General features: G+C 35.4%; 4 protein-coding genes and 1 long non-coding RNA gene across 6 annotated transcripts; 3 read left to right on the top strand and 2 right to left on the bottom strand.

Moving 5' to 3' along the window:
- Positions 1-760: 760 nt before the first annotated feature.
- On the top strand, positions 761-6,929 carry LOC124186873 (RNA polymerase-associated protein Rtf1). Its single transcript, XM_046578951.1, has 7 exons — positions 761-1,432; positions 1,839-2,109; positions 2,592-2,996; positions 3,076-3,316; positions 3,844-4,570; positions 4,812-5,085; positions 5,177-6,929. The coding sequence occupies exons 1-7, from the start codon at positions 1,352-1,354 to the stop codon at positions 5,281-5,283; spliced, it is 2,106 nt and encodes a 701-aa protein (XP_046434907.1). The 5' UTR covers positions 761-1,351; the 3' UTR covers positions 5,284-6,929.
- Positions 6,855-10,539, bottom strand: LOC124186884. The gene is made up of 2 exons (XR_006871738.1): positions 10,487-10,539; positions 6,855-8,914 (listed from the first exon to the last, which is right to left on the bottom strand). It is a non-coding gene; the product is annotated as an uncharacterized LOC124186884 (long non-coding RNA).
- On the top strand, positions 8,309-14,875 carry LOC124186882 (cofilin/actin-depolymerizing factor homolog). Its single transcript, XM_046578969.1, has 3 exons — positions 8,309-8,463; positions 13,247-13,489; positions 14,090-14,875. The coding sequence occupies exons 1-3, from the start codon at positions 8,461-8,463 to the stop codon at positions 14,288-14,290; spliced, it is 447 nt and encodes a 148-aa protein (XP_046434925.1). The 5' UTR covers positions 8,309-8,460; the 3' UTR covers positions 14,291-14,875.
- A 1,054-nt stretch (positions 14,876-15,929) lies between these two features.
- Positions 15,930-18,706, top strand: LOC124186880. Its single transcript, XM_046578967.1, has 3 exons — positions 15,930-16,174; positions 17,512-17,745; positions 18,445-18,706. The coding sequence occupies exons 1-3, from the start codon at positions 15,932-15,934 to the stop codon at positions 18,574-18,576; spliced, it is 609 nt and encodes a 202-aa protein (XP_046434923.1). The 5' UTR covers positions 15,930-15,931; the 3' UTR covers positions 18,577-18,706.
- On the bottom strand, positions 18,661-20,697 carry LOC124186875 (odorant receptor 83a-like). Of its 2 annotated transcripts, XM_046578955.1 has the most exons (7): positions 20,626-20,686; positions 20,333-20,377; positions 19,712-20,271; positions 19,536-19,635; positions 19,171-19,278; positions 18,888-19,043; positions 18,661-18,799 (listed from the first exon to the last, which is right to left on the bottom strand). In XM_046578955.1, the coding sequence occupies exons 1-7, from the start codon at positions 20,626-20,628 to the stop codon at positions 18,731-18,733; spliced, it is 1,041 nt and encodes a 346-aa protein (XP_046434911.1). In that variant the 5' UTR covers positions 20,629-20,686; the 3' UTR covers positions 18,661-18,730. The 2 variants fall into 2 exon arrangements, with proteins under 2 accessions (XP_046434911.1, XP_046434910.1); XM_046578954.1 differs by having other exon boundaries at positions 20,333-20,697.
- Between the last annotated feature and the right edge of the window lie 354 nt (positions 20,698-21,051).

Raw genomic sequence — 21,051 nt, 5'->3', positions numbered from 1 at the left:
TAGCAGTCATGATTTATCGCTTGATGTTGACATTTTGCAACAATAGAATTTGAAACTCCATTCCATTCTATTCTCCTTGCCAAGCGTATCAAATTTTTGGTTTTAACAAACAGCGTTGAATAATTATAAACTAGTTATATAACATTAAATTTATATTATTTTTATTATGCAAAATTTTAAACCTTTCATAATAAAGAAAAAAAATACGCACGGACACTTACACTTTGGCCACATGTTGATTCAAGATATATTGAACCATTCTACAAGTGTTTAAAATCTTTGTAATCATGTGAAATCAATGAATTTGCGACAATTTTGCAACACTTTTTAGTATTCTGTGGACTTTTTCGAAATCCTGAAGACCTTCGGAAATATCTGAAATATTTGGATTTGTCATTCTAACAATCACTGTTCAAACTGACAATGAGCAGAATTACGTCTTGCACAGCTGATTTTAAGTTCGAATCTCATTTTTTGAAAAGTAAACCTAGCGTTAACAATCTGTATTCAGTAATCACAAAGCGAAAAATTTTCCAATATATTTAAAATAAAAATAATACAATTAGAACATTTTTAATTTTGAATTTTATATGTGTTGGCACCATCGAACATGCGGCCATTCATCGCTTTGGCGGTAACGTTACCAGCTTTGCCGTTGGGCACTTTCCTTTTACATCATTGTTTGACACATTACGACACCGAGTAATTTCATTGGCCTATTCCGTTAGATCCAACCAATAAAATCACTTGGTGTCGATTTGTGTCAGAAAATTGATGGAAAAGGGAAGCGCCCGTTATATCCCGCGAATTCCGTACAAAGTGGAGATAATGAGACATTAGCACAAGAAATGTACGCCCTCGTTTGTTTGGCATATTATACTTATTGCTAGTTTTCGACAACTCAGTACTCATTGCCACACAGCGTTCCATGCGTAGTTCGATATACGTATACCTATACATACATGGATGCACACACTGTCACAATTCTGTATTCCGTGATTAGTAGTGTATAAATTTCTTCGCCGCAGTAAACATTAGCTTAATCATGGTATATTTAGATGATTCGACGTACGTTACAAAAATTTAATTCCCTATGTTCTTGTCTTTTATAACTTAGTAAGGGTAGGTTACATAGTAATTTATTTTTGTGAGAAGTCCGCGGAACTGTTCTCTCGGGCGCGCTAGGCCTGCTAGGCATTCTGCACTCCTGTTCATTGTTCGTATTAGTTGGGTTCCGTTTGTGTTCCTCGCTCATCGCCGTGACGTGCGGGTATTTTCATCTTTCTACGCTGAAAACAAAGCAATACCGAACTTCATTGTCGTTTTGATATTTAAGTTAAGAACCTCCGGTATGCCGAAACGAAAAAATCATGCCCTTATCGACTCCGACAGCAGTGGAAGTGCGTCGGAAAGCGGATCTGACCTGGATAACGTAAGAATATAACCTTTACAAGATATGCCTGGTTCGTTTTACCGCCTTTAAAAATCGCCCGTGAACGAATTACGAAAAAAATAAACACACACGTGTACGAAATGAGCTATTGTAAGAAACCATCTCTTCATCAAAAACGCATCTGTCCTGCTGCAGTATCGTATATTTAAAGAATACAAATGCTCGATTGATGCAGTATTTTGTGTTTTACCATCTAACCTCAAAGCTTCAATCTTATACGATGATGCATTCGCTGTCGGGCGTTTTTTTCTGTATGATAATACATTAGTTTTTATTCCAATTTGATTATTAAGGTCAAGATATTTTTCTTTTCGGTTTTGCTCATCGATTTTCATTACTTCTCTCAGATTTTATCAATCTTTGTTTCACTTATTACTGCAAACAGGATTTACTCTCTCTGGCTAAGAAGAAAAAAGGCAAATCACAGGAAGACTCCCAATCGAACAATGAAGATGCTACTCACAGTGATGTTAAACAAGCCAAGCAAGCAGACAGCGATACTTCCGACTCTGATGATGATTGGGGTACGAAGGGCGGTTCAAAAACCAAGAAGAAAAAGCAACCTGCCAAACGTAGTAAGAGGAAAGTTACCAAGTCGAGCAGCGATGATAGCACGAGTGAAAAAGATGACGCTAAAGTATCGGAACCCGAAGAAGGTTGGCATTCGTTTATATATCATAAAATTTTGTTCATTACCAAGCAAACGAAATTGAGGATATTTCACTCATATTCATTCGTTGTTGTGAATTTGTTGTGAATTGTGTAAATGATTGAAAAGATTCCTTGAAGAAAATCAGGACAACTGCATTTAAAAAATAAATACTGTATTAGAACAATATGATGCATGTTAAAGTCTGTAATGAGCTGTACAAAAAATTAATAATCCACTGCAGCGAATTTACTCTAGATAAGAGCAAAAAATTGTAAAAACAACAATGTCTAAGCACATCTATTGCAAAAATAAGAGATTCTTTATTCGGCCTACACTAGCACAAATTTTTTGGATTTAATCAAGACTAGTTCGAAAACTAAAAATTTTACTACATTTTGGTCAAAATATAAGAATTATCATAACTTACCGGTATCAAATGTTAGTTTGCCTTCCAGATTATTTGACATAAAAATTTATAACTCTTAGGAGAAGTCTCTGATTCCGATGGAAGTGATTCGGAATCAAGTCAGGAAGAATTCAACGATGGTTATGATGATAAATTGATGGGAGATGCGGAGGATCAGGCCCGTCTTGCACAGATGACTGAAAAAGAACGGGAGCAGGAAATTTTCAAGCGCATAGAACAGCGAGAAATTATGAAGACCAGGTTTGAGATAGAGAAAAAGTTGCGCCTAGCCAAGAAACAGGAGCTGAAAAAGCAGAAAGAGTCTAAAAAGAAGGATAAAAGTACAGATGAAAAGAAGTTCGATCGAGCTCCTGATCCCAAAGAGAGAAGTAAAGATCGTAAGAAGACGATCGAAGAAAAGCAAGACAAGAAATTCCATGCTATGTCACTGCTCAAGGCTAGACGTGAAGAGAAAAAAGAAAGAGGTAAACCATTCCCACAATTCATTCGCACTGACAATAATTTCAATGTTTATTGAAATTAATCCATGTACTTTATGTGTAGAAGAGAAAGAGAAGCAGAGGATAGAGTTGCAGCAGCAGCAATCCAAAGATGCTGAGGAAGAGGAACTAGAAGATGATCACAAAGGCGGTTCTAACAAGACTAAGCTCAAAGCTTCAGATATTTATTCAGATGATAGTGGATCATCAGACAGCCAAGAAGAAGATGAACCTGCAAGAACCACATCACAACGTAGATCCTCGTCTAGTGACAGCAGAGATTCAGACTCAGAGACGGACAAAAAGTAAGTATTCCACCTTTCTTAAACGTATAAATGAGCAATTAAGTTTCTAAAAAATTAACCATTTCTCAAATTTCTTAGACTTTCAAAATTTGGTACCTTTACAACTGAACTTGAAATAATAAAACAATTAAATGTGTTATTTTAAAACAGTCAGTGATTTTTAAATTTATTAATTTTAGCCTGTTTTTTACTGTCTATAGTTTTGTCAAAATATTATACACTACTTTTTTATTTTTCAATCTAAAGCAATATGGAATTATCGGCAAATTGTTCACATATATGAAGTATACGAATTTTCCTATTCTTCAATTCTCAAAATAACGAAGATGTTGAAAGATACCATAAATAAAAGATTAAGCACTTCTCTTTGAATTTCAAAAATGAATATCTTCGTGAGTAACTTTTTTATCAGTTCGAATCACCTATTTATTATTTTTCTGATTTTTTACATAGCAATAAAATTTGTCAGGAATGGAAAGCTAAAAAATTATTCTGACTAAACGTAAATTAATCAATTTCAAATACAGATCTGTAACTAGCACCAAGACCAGACCAAAGAAGCCAATTTATGTGAACACTAAGGAGGATCTGAACAAAGTTAGATTATCACGTCACAAAATGGAAAGATTCGTGCACCTTCCGTTCTTCGATCGAGTCGTACAAGGCTGTTTTGTCCGTATTGGGATTGGTAATAACAATGGTAAACCCGTATACCGTGTAGCTGAAATCAGTGGGGTTTGCGAAACGGGTAAAATATACCAATTGGGAGGTACAAGAACCAATAAGGGATTAAAGTTGAGACACGGAGCACAGGAGCGAGTTTTTCGATTAGAATTCGTCTCTAATCAAGAATTCACAGAGACTGAGTTCTTCAAATGGAAAGAGACATGTGCACTGCAAGGAATTTCATTGCCAACGTTTGACGAAATTGAACACAAACTGAAGGATATAAAGGAAGCGCTTGTTTATGAATTTAAAGAAGAAGATATAGAGAAAATAGTCAGAGAGAAAGAAAGATTCAAGCAAAACCCGTCCAATTATGCTATGAAGAAGGCTCAATTGATGAGAGAAAGAGACGCAGCAAATTGCAGAGGTGATGATGAAACGGCGAGTCGACTTAATCTGCAGCTTGGAGAACTGGAAGAACGGGCTTCGGAACTAGACAAAATGCGAACTGCCACTATTTCCAGTATTTCGTACATCAATGATCGCAATAGAAAGCGAAACGTTGAAGAAGCTGAGAAAGCAATCATGGTAAGCTAATTTTCATTAGGTAACTTTCTCATTCATTTACATACCTTGAAAATATTCAGATTTTTCGGAAATTTTTTTTACAATTTCCATAACGTAAAGAATATTCAATGAATGCCATTATGGTTCACATGATGAAACAAGATCTCCGTTTAAAAAATAAATTTCTTTCTCAATATCCCACTGCATGGAATTATTCGTTTCTGTTGATTTTGCATTGACTCAAAATTCCTCATTTCAACAGGAAGAAATTAAGGCTAACAAAGGTAAAAAAATTGACGATCCATTTACCAGACGGAGTACAAAGCCAAGAATGGTATTCAAACCAGATGAAGAGGAGGTAGCTACAGTACCTAGTAATAACTCTGGGAATAAGGGGAGCCCTCAGCAAACGGACGATGCGCCGACAACAAATAACGATAAGGAAAATGCTGAGGCAAAAAAGAAATCTGGAAGCGAGGATTTGTTCAATGCTCACGATTTTGACATTACGATAGATCTAGAAGTACCTTTACCTAGTAAGTAATGTGTCCCTATCAAATATTCGTATGAGGAAATGCGAGATATTTTTATAGGCAACTATATACTTTTTGAAAAAAAAATTTCCAGGCAATCCAGTCAGTGTTCTACCGAAACCAGTAAGCAACGTTAAAGATACGGGACCCCGGCGATCTTTGAACTTGGAGGATTATAAGAAGAAACGTGGTCTAATCTAACATTCTATACGCCTAGTAAAAATATTGGAAAAATATTTAACCAATAAATTAACGTTGTGAACTTGTAATTGTAAAATCATCCATGGCGATTGTAGACGTTGGGATCGTACGTGTTTGAGATGAAAAAAATTTGAGTTATCAAGGTTGCTGTTCAAATTGATGATACTTGCCTGTATCGTTCTTTTTTGTTTTCTTTATTAACGAAGAATCTTGTTCTTCACTGCTTCGTAGCAGACAAAGTTCTAGGTGGAGATTTAAAAAGTCGACTAGGTAACTGTGAAACTATACTGTAATTGACATACGTTACGGTTTCATAAATGTGTAGTGTAAAATAAAAAGTATGCATCACATCTCTATTACGATAGTGATGAATCAAAGAAAACAAAACAAAGAATAGTAACAACGATAATAACATGAAAATTTAACACCACTACATCAGATATACCGTAATTGAGATTTTCCGTGTAAATCGAAGTTAAACATATTTAAATTAAGAAATTTGGTAAAATACAAAAATTACTAGATAGACGAGGAAATAGTTGGACATACTGAGTAATGAATATTTAGACAATTGTTTTATCTTTAATAACGTAAATTATACTTACAATATTATTCTAAAAATATTTGAAATCAAAGAAACGAAAACAAAAAATATTTCTATGCAAAAACTTCTATGTGTGCATGTGTTGATTGGGTTGTGCAAATGATGATATTAGTATTATTAAAGAGTATGATGATAGAATTAAATTTAAAGTACACAAAACAGGATCTTTTGATATACATAGTTTATTTTTATTATTACTATTATTTCCTTTTGGTTCTTCGCGTCGTCACAGTACAACAAATTATAATCCGTATTCTTAATTAGATGGTTTCAAAGGACTCAGTCATTTTAATGATTCTTGAGCGTGGATCCTTGAAGCTGTTCTGTGGTTTCTTAGTTTAGGCTTGTTGCATTAGTTAACAAAGTACGAGCAACTTGAAACATTTTCCAATTATTATTACTATTGTCCTTTAATAAGCAGAAAGAAACGTTTTATATTAATAATATTATCTAACTAAATTTTCACAGCAAAAATTTGTATTACATTGTAAACCGTGGCTTTCCCCTGATAATGAGATTATAATAGTGAAACTATTGGTTACTTGACTGACTGCGTAGTCTGCTAATAGTACAATAGGAGACTGTTACTGTATGTAATTTAATTCCACGTATGGATCTATGCATATGTAAGTGTTAGCCTGTAATAATATGTAAGTATGATATTTCATTGGCGAATAAGTGCTACGCTAAATTTAAGTTCGTGAAAAAACGACATCTTAGGTGGTTGTGGAATATGATTAAACAATTACCTTGGTTAATGCGATATAAAAATTATATAATACACATACCTAATTGTTGGCAGATATTATATTTTGGTGATCGACGTGTGTATGACACATATTCATAACACATTACCAAGTACCCAAGTAACCACATAGTACCAAGAGCGCATTATTGCACTTATCGTCTTCAAGGTGACAGGGGGCACATCGTCTGCTACAAATAGTTATGTGACATTTTTTTGGGATGATTTGAAGACCACAGCAGATGAACAATGTGTACCGCCATTGTTTTTTAAATAAAGTGCTATTTCCAAAAGCAACCTCCAAGAAGTTTGTTGATTGTTTTAAGTTTAATCAATTTGAGTTTCGTTTCTTATGTGTCATACATCTTCCATAGCCATTTAAAAATGAAAAACGTAAATTCGCACATTGTGATCAAATTATTCTGCAATTTGGAATTGCAAACACACATCTAATAATCAAACATTTCTTAGAAATAAATTATGTAGCACGAAAGAAAATCAATTACAAAATTCTTATCTCATTCGGCAATCAGTGTATGTGAAGAAAAAAAAAATACTATCATTAAAAATTGTTATTCCCAATCTCAATAACACTCTTTCAATACAAATTTGTAACACCCACGATGACCAAGCTACAGGCGAGCTGCGAATATAATTGTTTTAAATAGTATTCTAACATTCAATACAAATGTAAAATTTTTTGCAAGCCCTGATAGCTACAACGTAATTCATTTATTTACACGACAAATTTAAGGAAAGGTTGCTTGATAAAAAGGTTTTTAGATCAGCTGCCAAACATCATCCTTAATTCCAATACTTATAGGTAGAGATCAAACGCAAACGCATTGATATTTGAAAGTTTGTAAAATCAAGATTTCAATCGTGCCAAAAAGTAACTTTCAAATAGTGAAAAGTAGCCGAAATTAGTTTATAGCAAGTATCGTTTGCATCATCGCATCTTCTCTGGGCAATTGCACTTTTTTTTTCTATGAATGTTCGTTAATGAAATTCTGGCGTAAGTAAATCAGAGAATTGAATCAAATACAATTTTCAATGAATCAATTATAATTCTTGACTAATCGAATAGAGCTGACAGTGAACTAGTGATTTTTGAAACAAACAAAGCTTTGAAAATTGACAGTTCGATGAGAAGGGTCGTGCGCACGCGGCACGAGGGTCAGCTGCACACCGCTGCCCATATAAGGTAATTTCCCCATTTCGATGGCTCTGATTGGCCAAACAAAATGACACATCATATCGATGACTATTTAACAACTATTGGCAAAAATTTATTCCACCTGGTTTCAGGGCCGCTTTTGGCGACCAAGATACAGCGGCATCATCCCTAAGTTAAGTTTGATCGTAATCAAAACACGAGTGAGTTCGCGGATGGATACTGCGACTAAAAAATAGTGATTCTATAAACTACTGACGTAACCGTGCTACGCCACTGCGCCGCGAAAAGTAGTCCTACCGGCGTGTACATGAGGCACAATATACGTAAATAATTTCAACCGTTCCGCCAAATGAGACACGAAAATAACGCGTTATCGATATAATCCACAAGCATAAATCCCTTGGACGTAAATCATTCGACCGGTTGAAAATAAGCGAAAAAAATAACGACAGCTATCAGCCGAATTGGAATCGTCTCAACAGCCAATCAGGAGTCGTCACGCGCATTGATACACAAGGAAAGGAAACTCCCTTCCCGTTTGAGCGCGACCCCCAACCGGACAGAGCTATCCAGTTCCACTCAATCGAGGACCCGTGAAAGTGGTGAAAAGTGCTTATTTATTTGGCTTCTTGGATTCCGTGAGATTTCAAAATGGTAAATACTAATCTATGCATAAATTTATTCCACATAGATGCGGTTCGTTAACCCGGCAATTGCGTACTTGGATCGTTAATTTTCTCACGTTTACCCGAAGGAATCACGCCGGTCGCCATTTATACCGTTGCCTTTAACACCGGAGCCGCAATTCTCGTTGCGTGCATCCCGAGTAACGGATATTGAACGTAAATCCTGGGCTAAACGCTTGTTCCCCGCATTCCCAATTTATCGCACCTGAAATATGTTATTAGTCGCGATGAACATTTCGGTAAGAAATTGTCGCAGGTCCTCGTGAGATGAATTCTCACTTCTCGCAGTGTCGAGGTTGGGATTTTTCTTCTCTATCCTTGTCTCTCCTTCCTCCTCTTCCAGGATACGCTGATATGATGAATCACTTCACTTTTGTATGTACGAGAACATGTCATTTAGCAGCCCGCTCGCTCACTCACTGTAACATGATCGGACTTTCCAGGAAAATTCGTCACGCTAGAGTTAGGATATGAATCAACTCTCATCCGTTCCTCAACTCGGAGCGACGACCAAATTGCTGATTAAAAAATATCGCAACATTTTCTTGTTTCCTATTTCGTATCTTTACAATTTCCTGTACACGTTATCATACGGGTAGTACGAAATCAATAGGTAATCTCAACATACCACCCTGTTAATTCAAATTGAAAACTCTCCAACCGTACGTTCGCAAGATTATTGAGTGGTTATTTCCACGTCGGATGATTAATCAGAGCGTAATATAATATGTATGCGAGCATACTTAACGGCATTTATTTAGCACTCCGTTCATTTGACACATCATTCCAGCAATTTAATTTGTGTACTTCTAGTAATCAGAATATGGACAATAAACAAACGGAACAACGAATTATCCAAATATGTAGTCGTACAAAAACGCACATACTTATTTGACAGATGCGGAAATACTTTGATAATTACGCGTATATGTAATTATTTTTACTGATAAGAACGAGACGCCCATACCAAAGCCGGCATACTATTCGACGACTATTATCAGAATAAAAAAAATATTTCGTTTCCGCTTCCCTGTAACGCTGCGATCGATCGTATCGGAAGTCGTAGTGTTTTTAAATTGAAATAAGCATCAAGTTAGCCGGTTTGCGATAGTCGGGTGATAATTATTTTACGCCTTAAGGTCTCTGTGTAAGTGGTCAGTAGAGACGAACGAAAAGTTCAATGACATTTTGCAACGTGGCTTTTTCACGTTTCAACTTAACGCAACCCAACGGCCCCGCGGCGGCTAGTATGAATCACCTTTCGTCTGACCTTGCAGAAGCTTTTAATGCCCTAAGGGTGCCGCCGCCCCTCCTACGCCTCTCGCCCTTACTTTTCACCCTCCCCTTTTACCCTACCGGACTGAAATATCGATCGCATCTAGCTGCATTCTACGTTACGTACAGACATACAAACATAAGTCGTGAGCCACGAAAATTGAGAAGAACCCTCCGGCAAACCAACGCTGAAAAATCACGTGCATGCGTAATTTATGCTGCTTCTTATATCCACTTTCGAGTACAAGCAAGAATTGATCATGTTGAATTTAGTAACAACGTTATCGTATCGATTCATGCTGGAGAAAAACCGTTATTTTGTTTTGAAACTGTTTGAAATTCAGTAAACCGTAATAAAACAAAATATACTCAAACTTTGCAATCTTAGTTCCTTGAAAATCATTTTTAAAATAAGAAGATAGTTTTTTAAAATATTTTTTTCCAATGTTTCATCACGACAACGATAACATTACTAACTTCAACCTCGTAAGAATTAAATAGTCACTCGGAACAATGGGAGTGTTTTGCGATTGTCTGTTTGCAGCGCGATAGTCACTTAATCGTAAGATATTTGTTGCCTTTTCAAAATCCACCGTGGTGATCATATCTTCGAATATATAATTAATCGATCATTGCAATTTTTTATTCTCTGTTATCAGCTATCTTTGCTGATACCTTATAAGCAGCATAGTATTATCTACGTTGTTTACACTCACCCACGCCTACGCTTACACCGAAATTTTTATTTTCAATTTGCGATTAATGATGATGAAAAGAACAATGGAAAATAATATAAACTTTTCTTGTACATAATTACTGGAGAACAAATATGGGAAATATTTATATTTTAATCTATGACTGAATAAGTTCGTCGCGATCATTTTGCTGCCGCTACTAGTATAACGTATATGCAGCAACGCAAACTATTCGTACGATGTTACTCAATTACCGCGATCTCAAAATTTATAAATATTTCTAGAGAGCAGTGGGCGCTTTTCCACTTGGCTCGCTTGAAACCGAATATTATTTATAATGCCGGTCGAGTTGGCGTCTCTGGACCAACTGTCGATTTACTATGTCTCGAATATGCGGTAACCGTTGAATTTGTTCTCGCCTCAGAAACCAACAAATTTCCCCGAATAATACGACGTAATTTTAATAAACTGACCATCTCTGTGTGGTTAATAAAAACAACAAATGACAATAGTTCGTTTTATATGCAAACCAGATATTTCTAATACGTCGTAACATATATGTAACAAAAAGGATAAATATACCAAAGCTTCGAAAAACGATAGCGCAAATCCTTTGATTTAAGCTTGTAGTTTTGGATGAAGATTTAATTTTATCTCAGTGGAACGTGCGAGAGACGACGGACGAACGACGTCTGATCGTACGGCTGGACTAGAAGTAGGTAGACAAACAAAAATAAAACCTTCCCACGCGCGAATTTGACGCTAAAAGAGAAACGAACGATCTATTTCCAAAGTTATTTTCTTAACCCTCTCGAGAAACAGCAGAAGCAGGCGGTAACCACAGTGACTCGATCACTCGCTGTACGAAAAATAACCATACGTATATAAACTCTGCAATTTTCATTCCTGGACCTGTTTTGTTTTTACGATTTTACGAACATTCCGCGTAATTACAAATTGCAGTGTTACATTTTTTGCCAATCTACCTGTAGCTATAAACTTTGATCATTTGTGTGTTAGCCGTATATTAGCAGTATTTAGGCTAAGGGTGCGTTCCGATATTAGCTCCTAGTACTAGCTCTGTTTTAGTTACACTTTTCCTGAATCTAGCCAATGGAAGGTGCCCTTTAGGATGCCCTTTCCTAGGGAAAGTGTAAAAAGTGTAGAAAGTGTAACTAAAACGAACAGAGCTACTGTCAACAGTTTTTTTCTTTTTTTCTTATCTATTTTACCCTGCCGAGTTTGTGACTAGCTCCGTTTCAGTCCTAGGGAGTTTCGGAACGCACTCTAAGGGCGTGTTCGAAAATTGACTGAAAGTACTGTCAGTACTGAAAATCTACAGTATACGTCACTTGGACTACACCATTTTCAGTACTGACAGTACTTTCAGTCAATTTCCGAACATGCCCTAAGTACGCGGCATAAACTAGACGACGAACCTGATTGTAGAATTTTATTCGCGTGCGCGTGTGTCGATGACCTTCGAAACTTGACCGTATTTGGTATCCCCTTAATAAAGATCGCTGATCCTTTAACGGCGGCTTTGTATCCATGTATACATCTGCTCGTGTGTACATTGTACGTAGGCCGTGTTCGAAAATTGACTGACAGTACTGTCAGCAATCTTTTATCTCTTTTGCGCTTCCAAGTTCGTGAATAGCTCTGACTCTGTCCTAGCGAATTTTCAGTACTGTCAGTCAATTTACGAACACGGTCGTAGATTCTAGCTCAGGGCCTGACAGTAATTGAACAGGAATTGTCACAACGCGCGATGCTTGGCGCTGCGTCATTCGGCGTTCGGAAACGTGTTACATTGCTAAAAATTTTCAAATTTCGTTCTATACCGATTACTGATGCGCGATTTATTCTTTTCTTTTTTATTGTTATTTTCACAACACAAATAAATACGGCAATGTGCGAAAGAGTCTGGAGATTCTTTCTTAATCGAATGTATGCAATCTTATTCTCTTGTGCTATTTAGCTTCGCGCAAACGAATAAAATTGTAGTTTTTTTTATTTCTTTATTTCACAATATAAATTCAAATGAATGCTTGATTACCGAAATTCAAGAATAACGTATTTCAGTATTTTCTCTGTTTGGGTGTGGTTGATGATCGTCGGTATAAGCGTAGGTATAATCGGTTAAAAAAAGCGGAAATTGAACTTGGAATTCAGGAAAGCGTTTATCCTATATGTCAATGTTATATTACGTAAATATGCGATAGAAATCACGATAAAAACGAAGATGAAGTTAGCATTGTTAAATGTTGCATGACAAATTGAAACAGAAGTCCGTATTTTAAAGCTTTCAAATGACTGATGGAGCTGATGAGTTTGCAAAGTATGAATATGTTTCGCTATTTCCAACAATCTTAATATTGAGAATTGAAGTTTTTTTTCTTAAAAAAAATTTAATTACATTAAATAATTATATTAACATTGTGAAGTTTAACATCATCAGTAATGACATAAATCAATTAGATGACAGTAATGGTTTTTTTTCAGTGAACTAAAACTCTAAAAAACGAACTGAAGTAATTACAAAAAAAAAAATCGCCAAAGATTCGAAAGGTTGTTCTTCGAAAAGTTTACATCTATTTTTCCCGGAATAACCGCAAAAATCTAATCATTAACCAAGAACTTACCACTGCTTTACTTTCTTTTTTGTGGGGAATATAGAAAATGATGTTTCACTGTGCTACAGGGAATATTTTATCTCATGCATTTAATCAAAAAGGAATCGATGAATGAATAATAAAATAATGTTAATGATGATTGCAGGCATCTGGTGTGACTGTAGCAGACGCTTGCAAGACGACATACGAGGAAATAAAGAAGGACAAAAAACATCGGTATGTGATCTTCCATATCAAAGATGAGAAGCAGATCGACGTAGAAGTGATTGCACCCCGAGAAGCAACCTACGATGCTTTCCTTGAAGACCTGCAAAAGGGCGGTCCTGAAGAATGCCGCTATGGTCTATTTGATTTTGAATATACCCATCAATGTCAGGGAACCTCAGAGGTAAAGCCTCTTTCAACGTTGAGTCGAAAATGACTATTGAACATAATTTGTCTAAGACATCGTTGTAATAATAATTTTTGTTTGTGGTATTTGTTGTTTGCTTTGCTATGATCATTGAGTCAATAAGATAAGTGCAGCCAATACTAGCATATTTGAACTCTTAGCTTTTTATTCTCAGTGAAACTTTTTAATCTCGGCATATCTGGGATTGAAAAATTTATCGTCCACTTTTTTCTAAGTTTTTTTTTCAGAATTCTTGATTAATATATTGCCATAAAAACCAAAACCAAACCCGATGATTACAAGCAATTGCAAATGGTTTATATTTTGCTGATTGAGACATCATTTCACGCGGTTGCATATGGTGCGCACAATTTGCTTAACGTACCAATTATACAATACGTGCAACTAACAATATTACGAGCAGAATCTGAGTCAAAACTAAAATTATCAGCGCATTGTGGTAATATTAGCTGTACAGTTACATTATGATATTTATACTCTGTTCTAAAATGACAAATATCAGCATTAGATATATTTATTTTAAATCGAAAATACAGTTTGATCACTGAATACATTTGATTTCTTTCTCTTCACTAGGCTTCCAAGAAACAAAAACTTTTCCTGATGTCGTGGTGCCCTGATACTGCTAGAGTTAAGAAGAAGATGTTGTACTCTAGCTCATTTGATGCCCTGAAAAAATCTTTGGTCGGTGTGCACAAGTCTGTTCAAGCAACGGACCTAGCAGAAGCATCCGAGGAGGCTGTCGAAGAGAAACTTCGAGCCAATGACCGGAATTAAAAAGACTAATTCCAATAACCCAAAAAATAATAATTATTATTAAATAAAGAAGAAACAAAAAAAATCCCTTACCCCATATATCGCTCTGTACTCTACCATCAAACGTTTCAGGGGTTCACTTTTTACATATTTTTCACTCTTCAGCCAATTATTATTGGATATCATGCTACATACATTTATTATTCAGCAAATGAGGGGCGGGGAGGGGGGAGTGAAGGATTGATTGATGGGTACAGGCTTTGATTGATTACAAAGAAGGGTGTAGCAAACGAGGGGAAACATTTTTGTTTTCATATTGTGAACGTTGTGTGAATCTGTCTGATATACATAATAATAATAATAATATTAATATTAATTAATATTCTGCTATTACAATTAAAGATAATGTAATAATTATTATTATTGAGTTATGAAAAGCAGTCAAAGAAAAAATAAAAGAAGAGGGGAAGAAAATGTATGCATCAGTTGAGAAGGAAAAAAAATCGGAACAACAAATCAATTGAACTGCAGTAATCATAATTGACAAGAATATTTCGTTTTTGTCACAGGCTGTATAATGTTTAAATTAAACTCATTTCATAATGATTCATTGTGTTATACTTTAATCACGCCTACACATACAATAACTTTTCCATATCGTGTACAGATTAGAACTGGAAATTTTATCGTCATTGATGAATGACCAACTGTTATCTTTACTCGCTCTCACCACAAACAATTTCCTGGTTTCGGACTAATTATCCAAGAACATAAACTAAGTGGGTTTGTTACTGGTATACTACCTAGAAACCGCGTAGTGTTAAAGAAATTGAAAAATTCAATATTCATTACACTTCTTGAACCTTCTAACTTTATTCTACTTACCTCTTTAGTAAATTAGCATGTGCAGGGAAATGCAACTGGAATCGCCAAGTCTTATGTTTCTCCATAGCATTTCGCTACTTACTTTTAGCCCATCAAAAATAAGAACAACCAATCCATGAAAAATTTTTGAAAACGCATGTTATGATTTTTCATAAGGTGGAGACCAAAATTGTTGAAGACTGTCCACTTCAATTTTTTTTTTTGCAATTTTTAAGCTGACAGTAATTTTTTGTACTAATTCAAGCAGCTATATAAAAAATGGATGTCTTCAAATTGGAGAAAAATTAAAATCCCTCATTATCCACATTCTTTAATAATTATTTCTCTTATTCCTGACGTGTTAATTATTCAGCATTCTCAATTTTGTGTTGTATTCTCAGGATTCATACAAAAAACATCTTTGGCTCAAACATCTTATTCAATTATTTTGATTGTCAAGAAACTGTAATTATTCATCAACATGATAGATTTCATGTAATGCGCTCAGAATTTTTATAAATTTGTGAGTATATTGAGAAAATTTTTTGAAGGAATGGACATACTAAAATATGGAACAATTTATGTTGAACCTAAACTGAGACAAACTGTCGAAATTTAACTAGCGAGAGATTAGATTTTCGAAAAAGATACATATAGAAATTGACAGCCGCTGTTTTGGGTCGATGGAATGGAACAAAAATAGGATTTCATTTAAATCGCCCGCGTGTCGGGACAGGAACAGGATATGCAGGACATCAGAACACGCTGATTGGCCGGTGGAAGGAGTACGAATAAATGATGTATTCATTTTTCGTGGGAACGAAAAGCGTGTTTCGGCGACTTGGACGGTTTCCAGTCAGTGCTTCCTTAACGAGTCAGAATCGCACGATGCGAAACGTAGAAATCAAAGCAAAAATTCGAGACAGAGAGGACATCATATCAAAAGCGAAAATTTTGAGTAATTCTCAGGGATTTGTAATCAAACAACATGATACATTTTTCAAAGTGCCAATCGGACGCCTGAAACTACGAAAATTTGAGGTAAGCAATTTACTATTAACAAAATTCTTAACCTCGAATGTTTGAGTGAAAGCAATGGTGATAATAAATTATATCGACGTTAAATTTTGGAGAATACATGCAAAGTATAATCAGTAATTTCGTGGAGAAGCGGTTCCGAACTGACTAATCGATTCCTTACAAGCACATTCCAATATAACTATGGAGAATAGAGATAAAGAGGACTATCTCTATGCATAGAAAGTATCCGTAAAGTACAGGCAAATTAAGATGGCGGTGCTGCAGCAAAAGTTGCACAAAGCGCCAAGGACATTAAACCTGAATGCTAAGCGCCAATCAAATTGTGACCCTTATTGCTTGTGAGCACCATTGTGGTGACTTGTTGAATCACTACTTGCTGCTTTTTAGCGGACACCTTAGTTGAAAAGCCATATGAGATACTTTTCCTTACCTTTAACCATAGAGATATGCCTCTAACTCCATAAATATAACATACGTATTGTATGTATAGATATTCATTCGTTAATGCCGTGGGCTTCGGACCAACTTGTTTTTCGTCCGAAACGAAATGCGAGTTCGATTCTATACAAATTATATGGCAGTGACTCCCAATCTCTCGTGTCGACTGCATCGCTAGTCATTCTCAAATAATTCGTATCAACGCCTTCTTCCACACATTTTCTGAGTTCTATTATTAAATCCATTTGAATGTTCCCGCTAGCCGAAAGATAGCGATTCCACACTGTTAACAACTCTACCTTTTTCCCGAAAAATGGAACCACTTTCTGTCAGCGAAATATGGGGTTTTGTTCTCCTTCCATTCCATGGTCAAATCACTAGACAGATGTTAGTAACATCTGGTAAGTTACCAAACTGTTTCTGCTTTTCTGCTACCCATGAAATCTGGGCTTTTTTCGGCCAATTTTCGAAACTAATCGAACATGACCCTTCCGGTACATGATATGAAAAAACATACATAGCTGTTGATTTGAATTTTTTTTAAATTTGTTCTGACACGTGTATCAATTCTTTTAATGCTACGCATATAGTATCCATAATGTCTGAAATTTAAAGTAGATCAATTCTTTTCAGCTAATTCAGGTTCTGTATGCCCAGTTTCACAAATATGATTTAAACTTATTTCGACCACCAATTTATCAGTGAATGATAAAGCCACTGCAATTAAATTTATTTTTGAAATATCTTTGAGTAACATCATGAGTAATATCAAGAATTAATTAAAGCAAACATAGTTATAGTCACATCTACAAACATTCACATTGAATAGTCATTTTTTTTTTTTTTTTATTAATAATGAATAAACCTCTTAGAATGATATCTGTATTAACTGTTGTTAGGACGGTTCTGGGGATCTCATTTACTATGACAGACCAGATACTGAAGGCCCAAAGCTCAGTAACTTTTCTAAAACTGCAGTGTGCAAAGAAGATGTCCAAGGCATAGCAGAAGTACTAAAAAACTCTAACGGAGTTATCGGTATAATCCAAAAGCTAAGGATGTTGTACCTTGTCGGTCAAACCAGAGTCCATATCGACAATGTGAATGGCTTGGGTGATTTTATGGAACTTGAGGTATGACAGATGAATCGTATCATCAAGATATTTAACAATTTGGAGTTCTGCTTTATTCTTTTTATAAACATTTCAAATTATTTTGATGTGTTGTCCAAGGAATGTTGCAGCTTTTTAATATGATTCAAACAAAAATGCCATTCAAAGTCTTGAAACTACCCGTTCCAATTTTCAAGTGATATTCACTCTTGCGATGGGCTATATGATTGATTGAAAAAGCTGGTACTTTGATTAATTTAGCAGTTGATTAATCGAACAATTGGAAATATAGATTAATCAATCGATTAGAAAAATGATTAAATAAAATTACCGATTAATCAATCAATTTAATAAACTGTTAACTGATGTCTATTACTAACTGATGAATTGCATGGACCTGGCCTTGACATGAATTGCTCAACTATTACCTAATCAAAATGTTGAATGAAGATTTTGAATTAAGGCTGAATTCCAGCTGAGAGCTGGAACAGCCAGCCTTAAGTCATGGTTTATAGTGATATTTCCCCTTACATTTCAATTCATTAAAACCTCTGAATAAGCCCTTCCTGAATATCAGGGCACCTTTTACTGTACTATATATACAAAATTGTACTTGTGCATATCTGTCGATTACTGTATGTTCGTAATGTGGGAATATAACTCATACGCATTCTGTATAAACTGTGCTTTGCAATAACTACACCAATTGCACATTGGTAGGTGGTTCTTAATGAGGACCAGTCGCTGGAAGATGGACAAAAAATAGCCAACGAATTGATGGCCAAACTGGGTGTTCAACAAGATGATTTAATCGCTGGTGCTTACTTAGATATGAAAACTACAAGTAATTAAATAATCTTAACTCAACAATGAACACTTATTCATATGTGTTGATATATAATACCATCTATTTTTCATAATACAAATGTCTAATAATTTGCTGTCTGAAAACCATAATAAAACAACAATTTAAGACTCACAAGAGCTATGACTCGTAAATTTATTACTATTTCGATCCATCAACTCCAGCAATAGCTTGTAAAGATGTGAAGTAAGAAGCTGTAGTGGCCAAAAACTAGAAACACAAATTTATTGTATACGTAGACAATTGGGGTCAACTTACGCAATTTTCATTGTACTATGTTGACCTATTTCAAACTCACAGAACCATAATTTTGTAGAATAAGGGTCTTGACTCGTGCACCCTGTAGTTTTGGTGGCGCTGCGCAGCGCAACATAATTGACAAGATAGAATTTCGATGGTTGGGTGGCATTGACTCCCAAGAACTACAATAGGCTGCCAACCCTAAAGCATTTGCCTAAGGATATATCGAATGTTTACTTATGATCACAAGTACAAGAAGTACAGAAGAAGTAATATCTGATTTAGTATGCAAAATTAAGCATATTTGATTGTAATGTATCTAACGATTTGATGATGCTCACCTCTGTGACGAGGATGTCACCTGGCACAAAGTAAAAGAGTAATTCCAATAAAACACAGCATACCAGACAAGAGAATACAAATTTGGAATTGAGTGATTGTTCAGCTACCTTTGTGAGAGAATAAACAAAGAGTATGTCAATCATGGGCAAGTGTTCATGTCCATATTGGACTGATATACTTATTCATATTCTGTAACGAAACCGTTGACAATTTTGACTTGAAATCTATGCCAAAAAGCAGATAAGGCGACTTCTTGTGTTATAAACTTTAGAACCGTATGGTTGACATGATATTACAAGCAATACAACGCAATATAATGTAATTTAATAATATATGTACTTCAAGGCTCCTTGAAAAAACTTACGTTTGTAATTTGTAATCCAGCACAACATATCATTATCACAGACGTAAGAAATAGTACAAGTAATATCCATGTATGTATATCATTTATATCACGTATTGAACTATGAAGAAAATACTTGTATAATGTTTTGAAATAATCATGAAAAGGTAATACGAATTACACAAAGTTCCACTCACTTGAAAACTTGACAATGCAGGTCCACTAATTTTTTAATTTTTTTGCTGTATGCCACAATAGGTTCATCATGTTCATCATTAGATTCATTTTTTCCATGATTTTCTTCATATTTCATGGACTCCATATCTGACTGCTTCAAACTTTTTAGTATATCTTGCATGACTTTGTATCGTGCGCAGCAACAAAATACAAGGAGACCAAAGGTCACATCTACTCCAGAGCAAAGCCAAGACATGACAATGACGCACAGTTGATGCAAATAAGCAATACTATAATGAAGGGTTGACTGTTTGTAATCGAAAGGATACCATGCTGTTATTGGCAGATCTTTGTCAGCCTTAAAGAATGGTACCAGACAGTAGTCTGTAGCCAGTACGAATATTGTGGTTGTGTATGTAAAATAAACGAGGTTACAAGTACTCGCGTATCCCTCAAGATGTTTTCTCAGGCATGGAGAACCGTTCTTTATCATATGATTTACATCCATCAAGAGTTTGCATAATTTCTCTTTATGAATTCTGTACATTACCACCTTGATCGTTAATTGTAGAAATGCGAGCTGCAGAAAAGATGAACTTGTAAATGTGGTATATCTTACAATGAGTGATTCGATACGTTACCTGTGTACTGACATGCTCGGCGATAAACTGCGAACTTATTGAATTCTGATAAACATACACCAAAATTTGGAAAAACATTAAAGTAGCAGCAAAAAAGATTAGCATAAAATGAGCGAGGCTTATCGTTTTTGTGACAACTGAAGCTTCCGAGGATAACGGCCAAAACGACAATCCTCTTAAAAAAATACTTATGTACCACAGAGAAGTTTCAAGCTTGATCATAATTCTTAATGAAATTAACGAATTGGCTGAGGAGAATGGAAAGAGTTCGAAATGGAAAACAGAGAACTGACCATGAGTTTTCTCAAAACTTCCAATATACTTGAGACAGGTTGAACTGTTTCTCAGATTGCGTCTTCTGGACATGCCAGGTGATGGCTGGATGAAAAATGCAAGACGAAATCATACAGTGTGAGGGTTGACTGAGAAAATTGCTGTTGTTGCAAGTCAGGAGGAAAGACCTATTATTACTGGCCTTCAGTCATCCTGAATTATAGAGGATGTAGTTGAATTGTAAAGCTTTTGTACCTGCTATTTCATGTCACCTGCGTATTCATGACTTTCTTACAAGTGAAAGAACTATTATTTCCGTAACAGCTCGGCGATATGAAGTTGGGATTCCCACTAGGCAGAGATGGAAACAATTATCTCCTTTACCAATCTAACACTTTTACAGTAAAAATTGTTTTATTCAATTGAGGAAAAATTGATTTTCTCAA

The sequence above is a fragment of the Neodiprion fabricii genome, chromosome 7 (genome assembly GCF_021155785.1).
Source record: "Neodiprion fabricii isolate iyNeoFabr1 chromosome 7, iyNeoFabr1.1, whole genome shotgun sequence".
In the NCBI taxonomy this organism is placed as follows: Eukaryota; Metazoa; Arthropoda; class Insecta; order Hymenoptera; family Diprionidae; genus Neodiprion; species Neodiprion fabricii.
This window is presented reverse-complemented; position numbering and strand designations above follow the sequence as displayed.

What these genes read in the sequence shown, in the direction of transcription:
- LOC124186873 (XM_046578951.1), top strand. Translation starts at nt 1,352, where the DNA reads ATGCCGAAACGAAAAAATCATGCCCTTATCGACTCCGACAGCAGTGGA. An exon ending in GACTCAGAGACGGACAAAAA is followed by an intron (nt 3,317 to 3,843) that starts GTAAGTATTCCA and finishes TTTCAAATACAG; the next exon opens with ATCTGTAACTAGCACCAAGA. An exon ending in TCTAGAAGTACCTTTACCTA is followed by an intron (nt 5,086 to 5,176) that starts GTAAGTAATGTG and finishes AAAAATTTCCAG; the next exon opens with GCAATCCAGTCAGTGTTCTA.
- LOC124186882 (XM_046578969.1), top strand. An exon ending in AATGTCAGGGAACCTCAGAG is followed by an intron (nt 13,490 to 14,089) that starts GTAAAGCCTCTT and finishes TCTCTTCACTAG; the next exon opens with GCTTCCAAGAAACAAAAACT.
- LOC124186880 (XM_046578967.1), top strand. Translation starts at nt 15,932, where the DNA reads ATGTATTCATTTTTCGTGGGAACGAAAAGCGTGTTTCGGCGACTTGGA. An exon ending in TGAAACTACGAAAATTTGAG is followed by an intron (nt 16,175 to 17,511) that starts GTAAGCAATTTA and finishes AACTGTTGTTAG; the next exon opens with GACGGTTCTGGGGATCTCAT. An exon ending in GTGATTTTATGGAACTTGAG is followed by an intron (nt 17,746 to 18,444) that starts GTATGACAGATG and finishes GCACATTGGTAG; the next exon opens with GTGGTTCTTAATGAGGACCA.
- LOC124186875 (XM_046578954.1), bottom strand. Translation starts at nt 20,554, where the DNA reads ATGATCAAGCTTGAAACTTCTCTGTGGTACATAAGTATTTTTTTAAGA. An exon ending in CTGCATTGTCAAGTTTTCAA is followed by an intron (nt 19,636 to 19,711) that starts GTGAGTGGAACT and finishes TTTTCTTCATAG; the next exon opens with TTCAATACGTGATATAAATG. An exon ending in CTGGATTACAAATTACAAAC is followed by an intron (nt 19,279 to 19,535) that starts GTAAGTTTTTTC and finishes TCTCTCACAAAG; the next exon opens with GTAGCTGAACAATCACTCAA.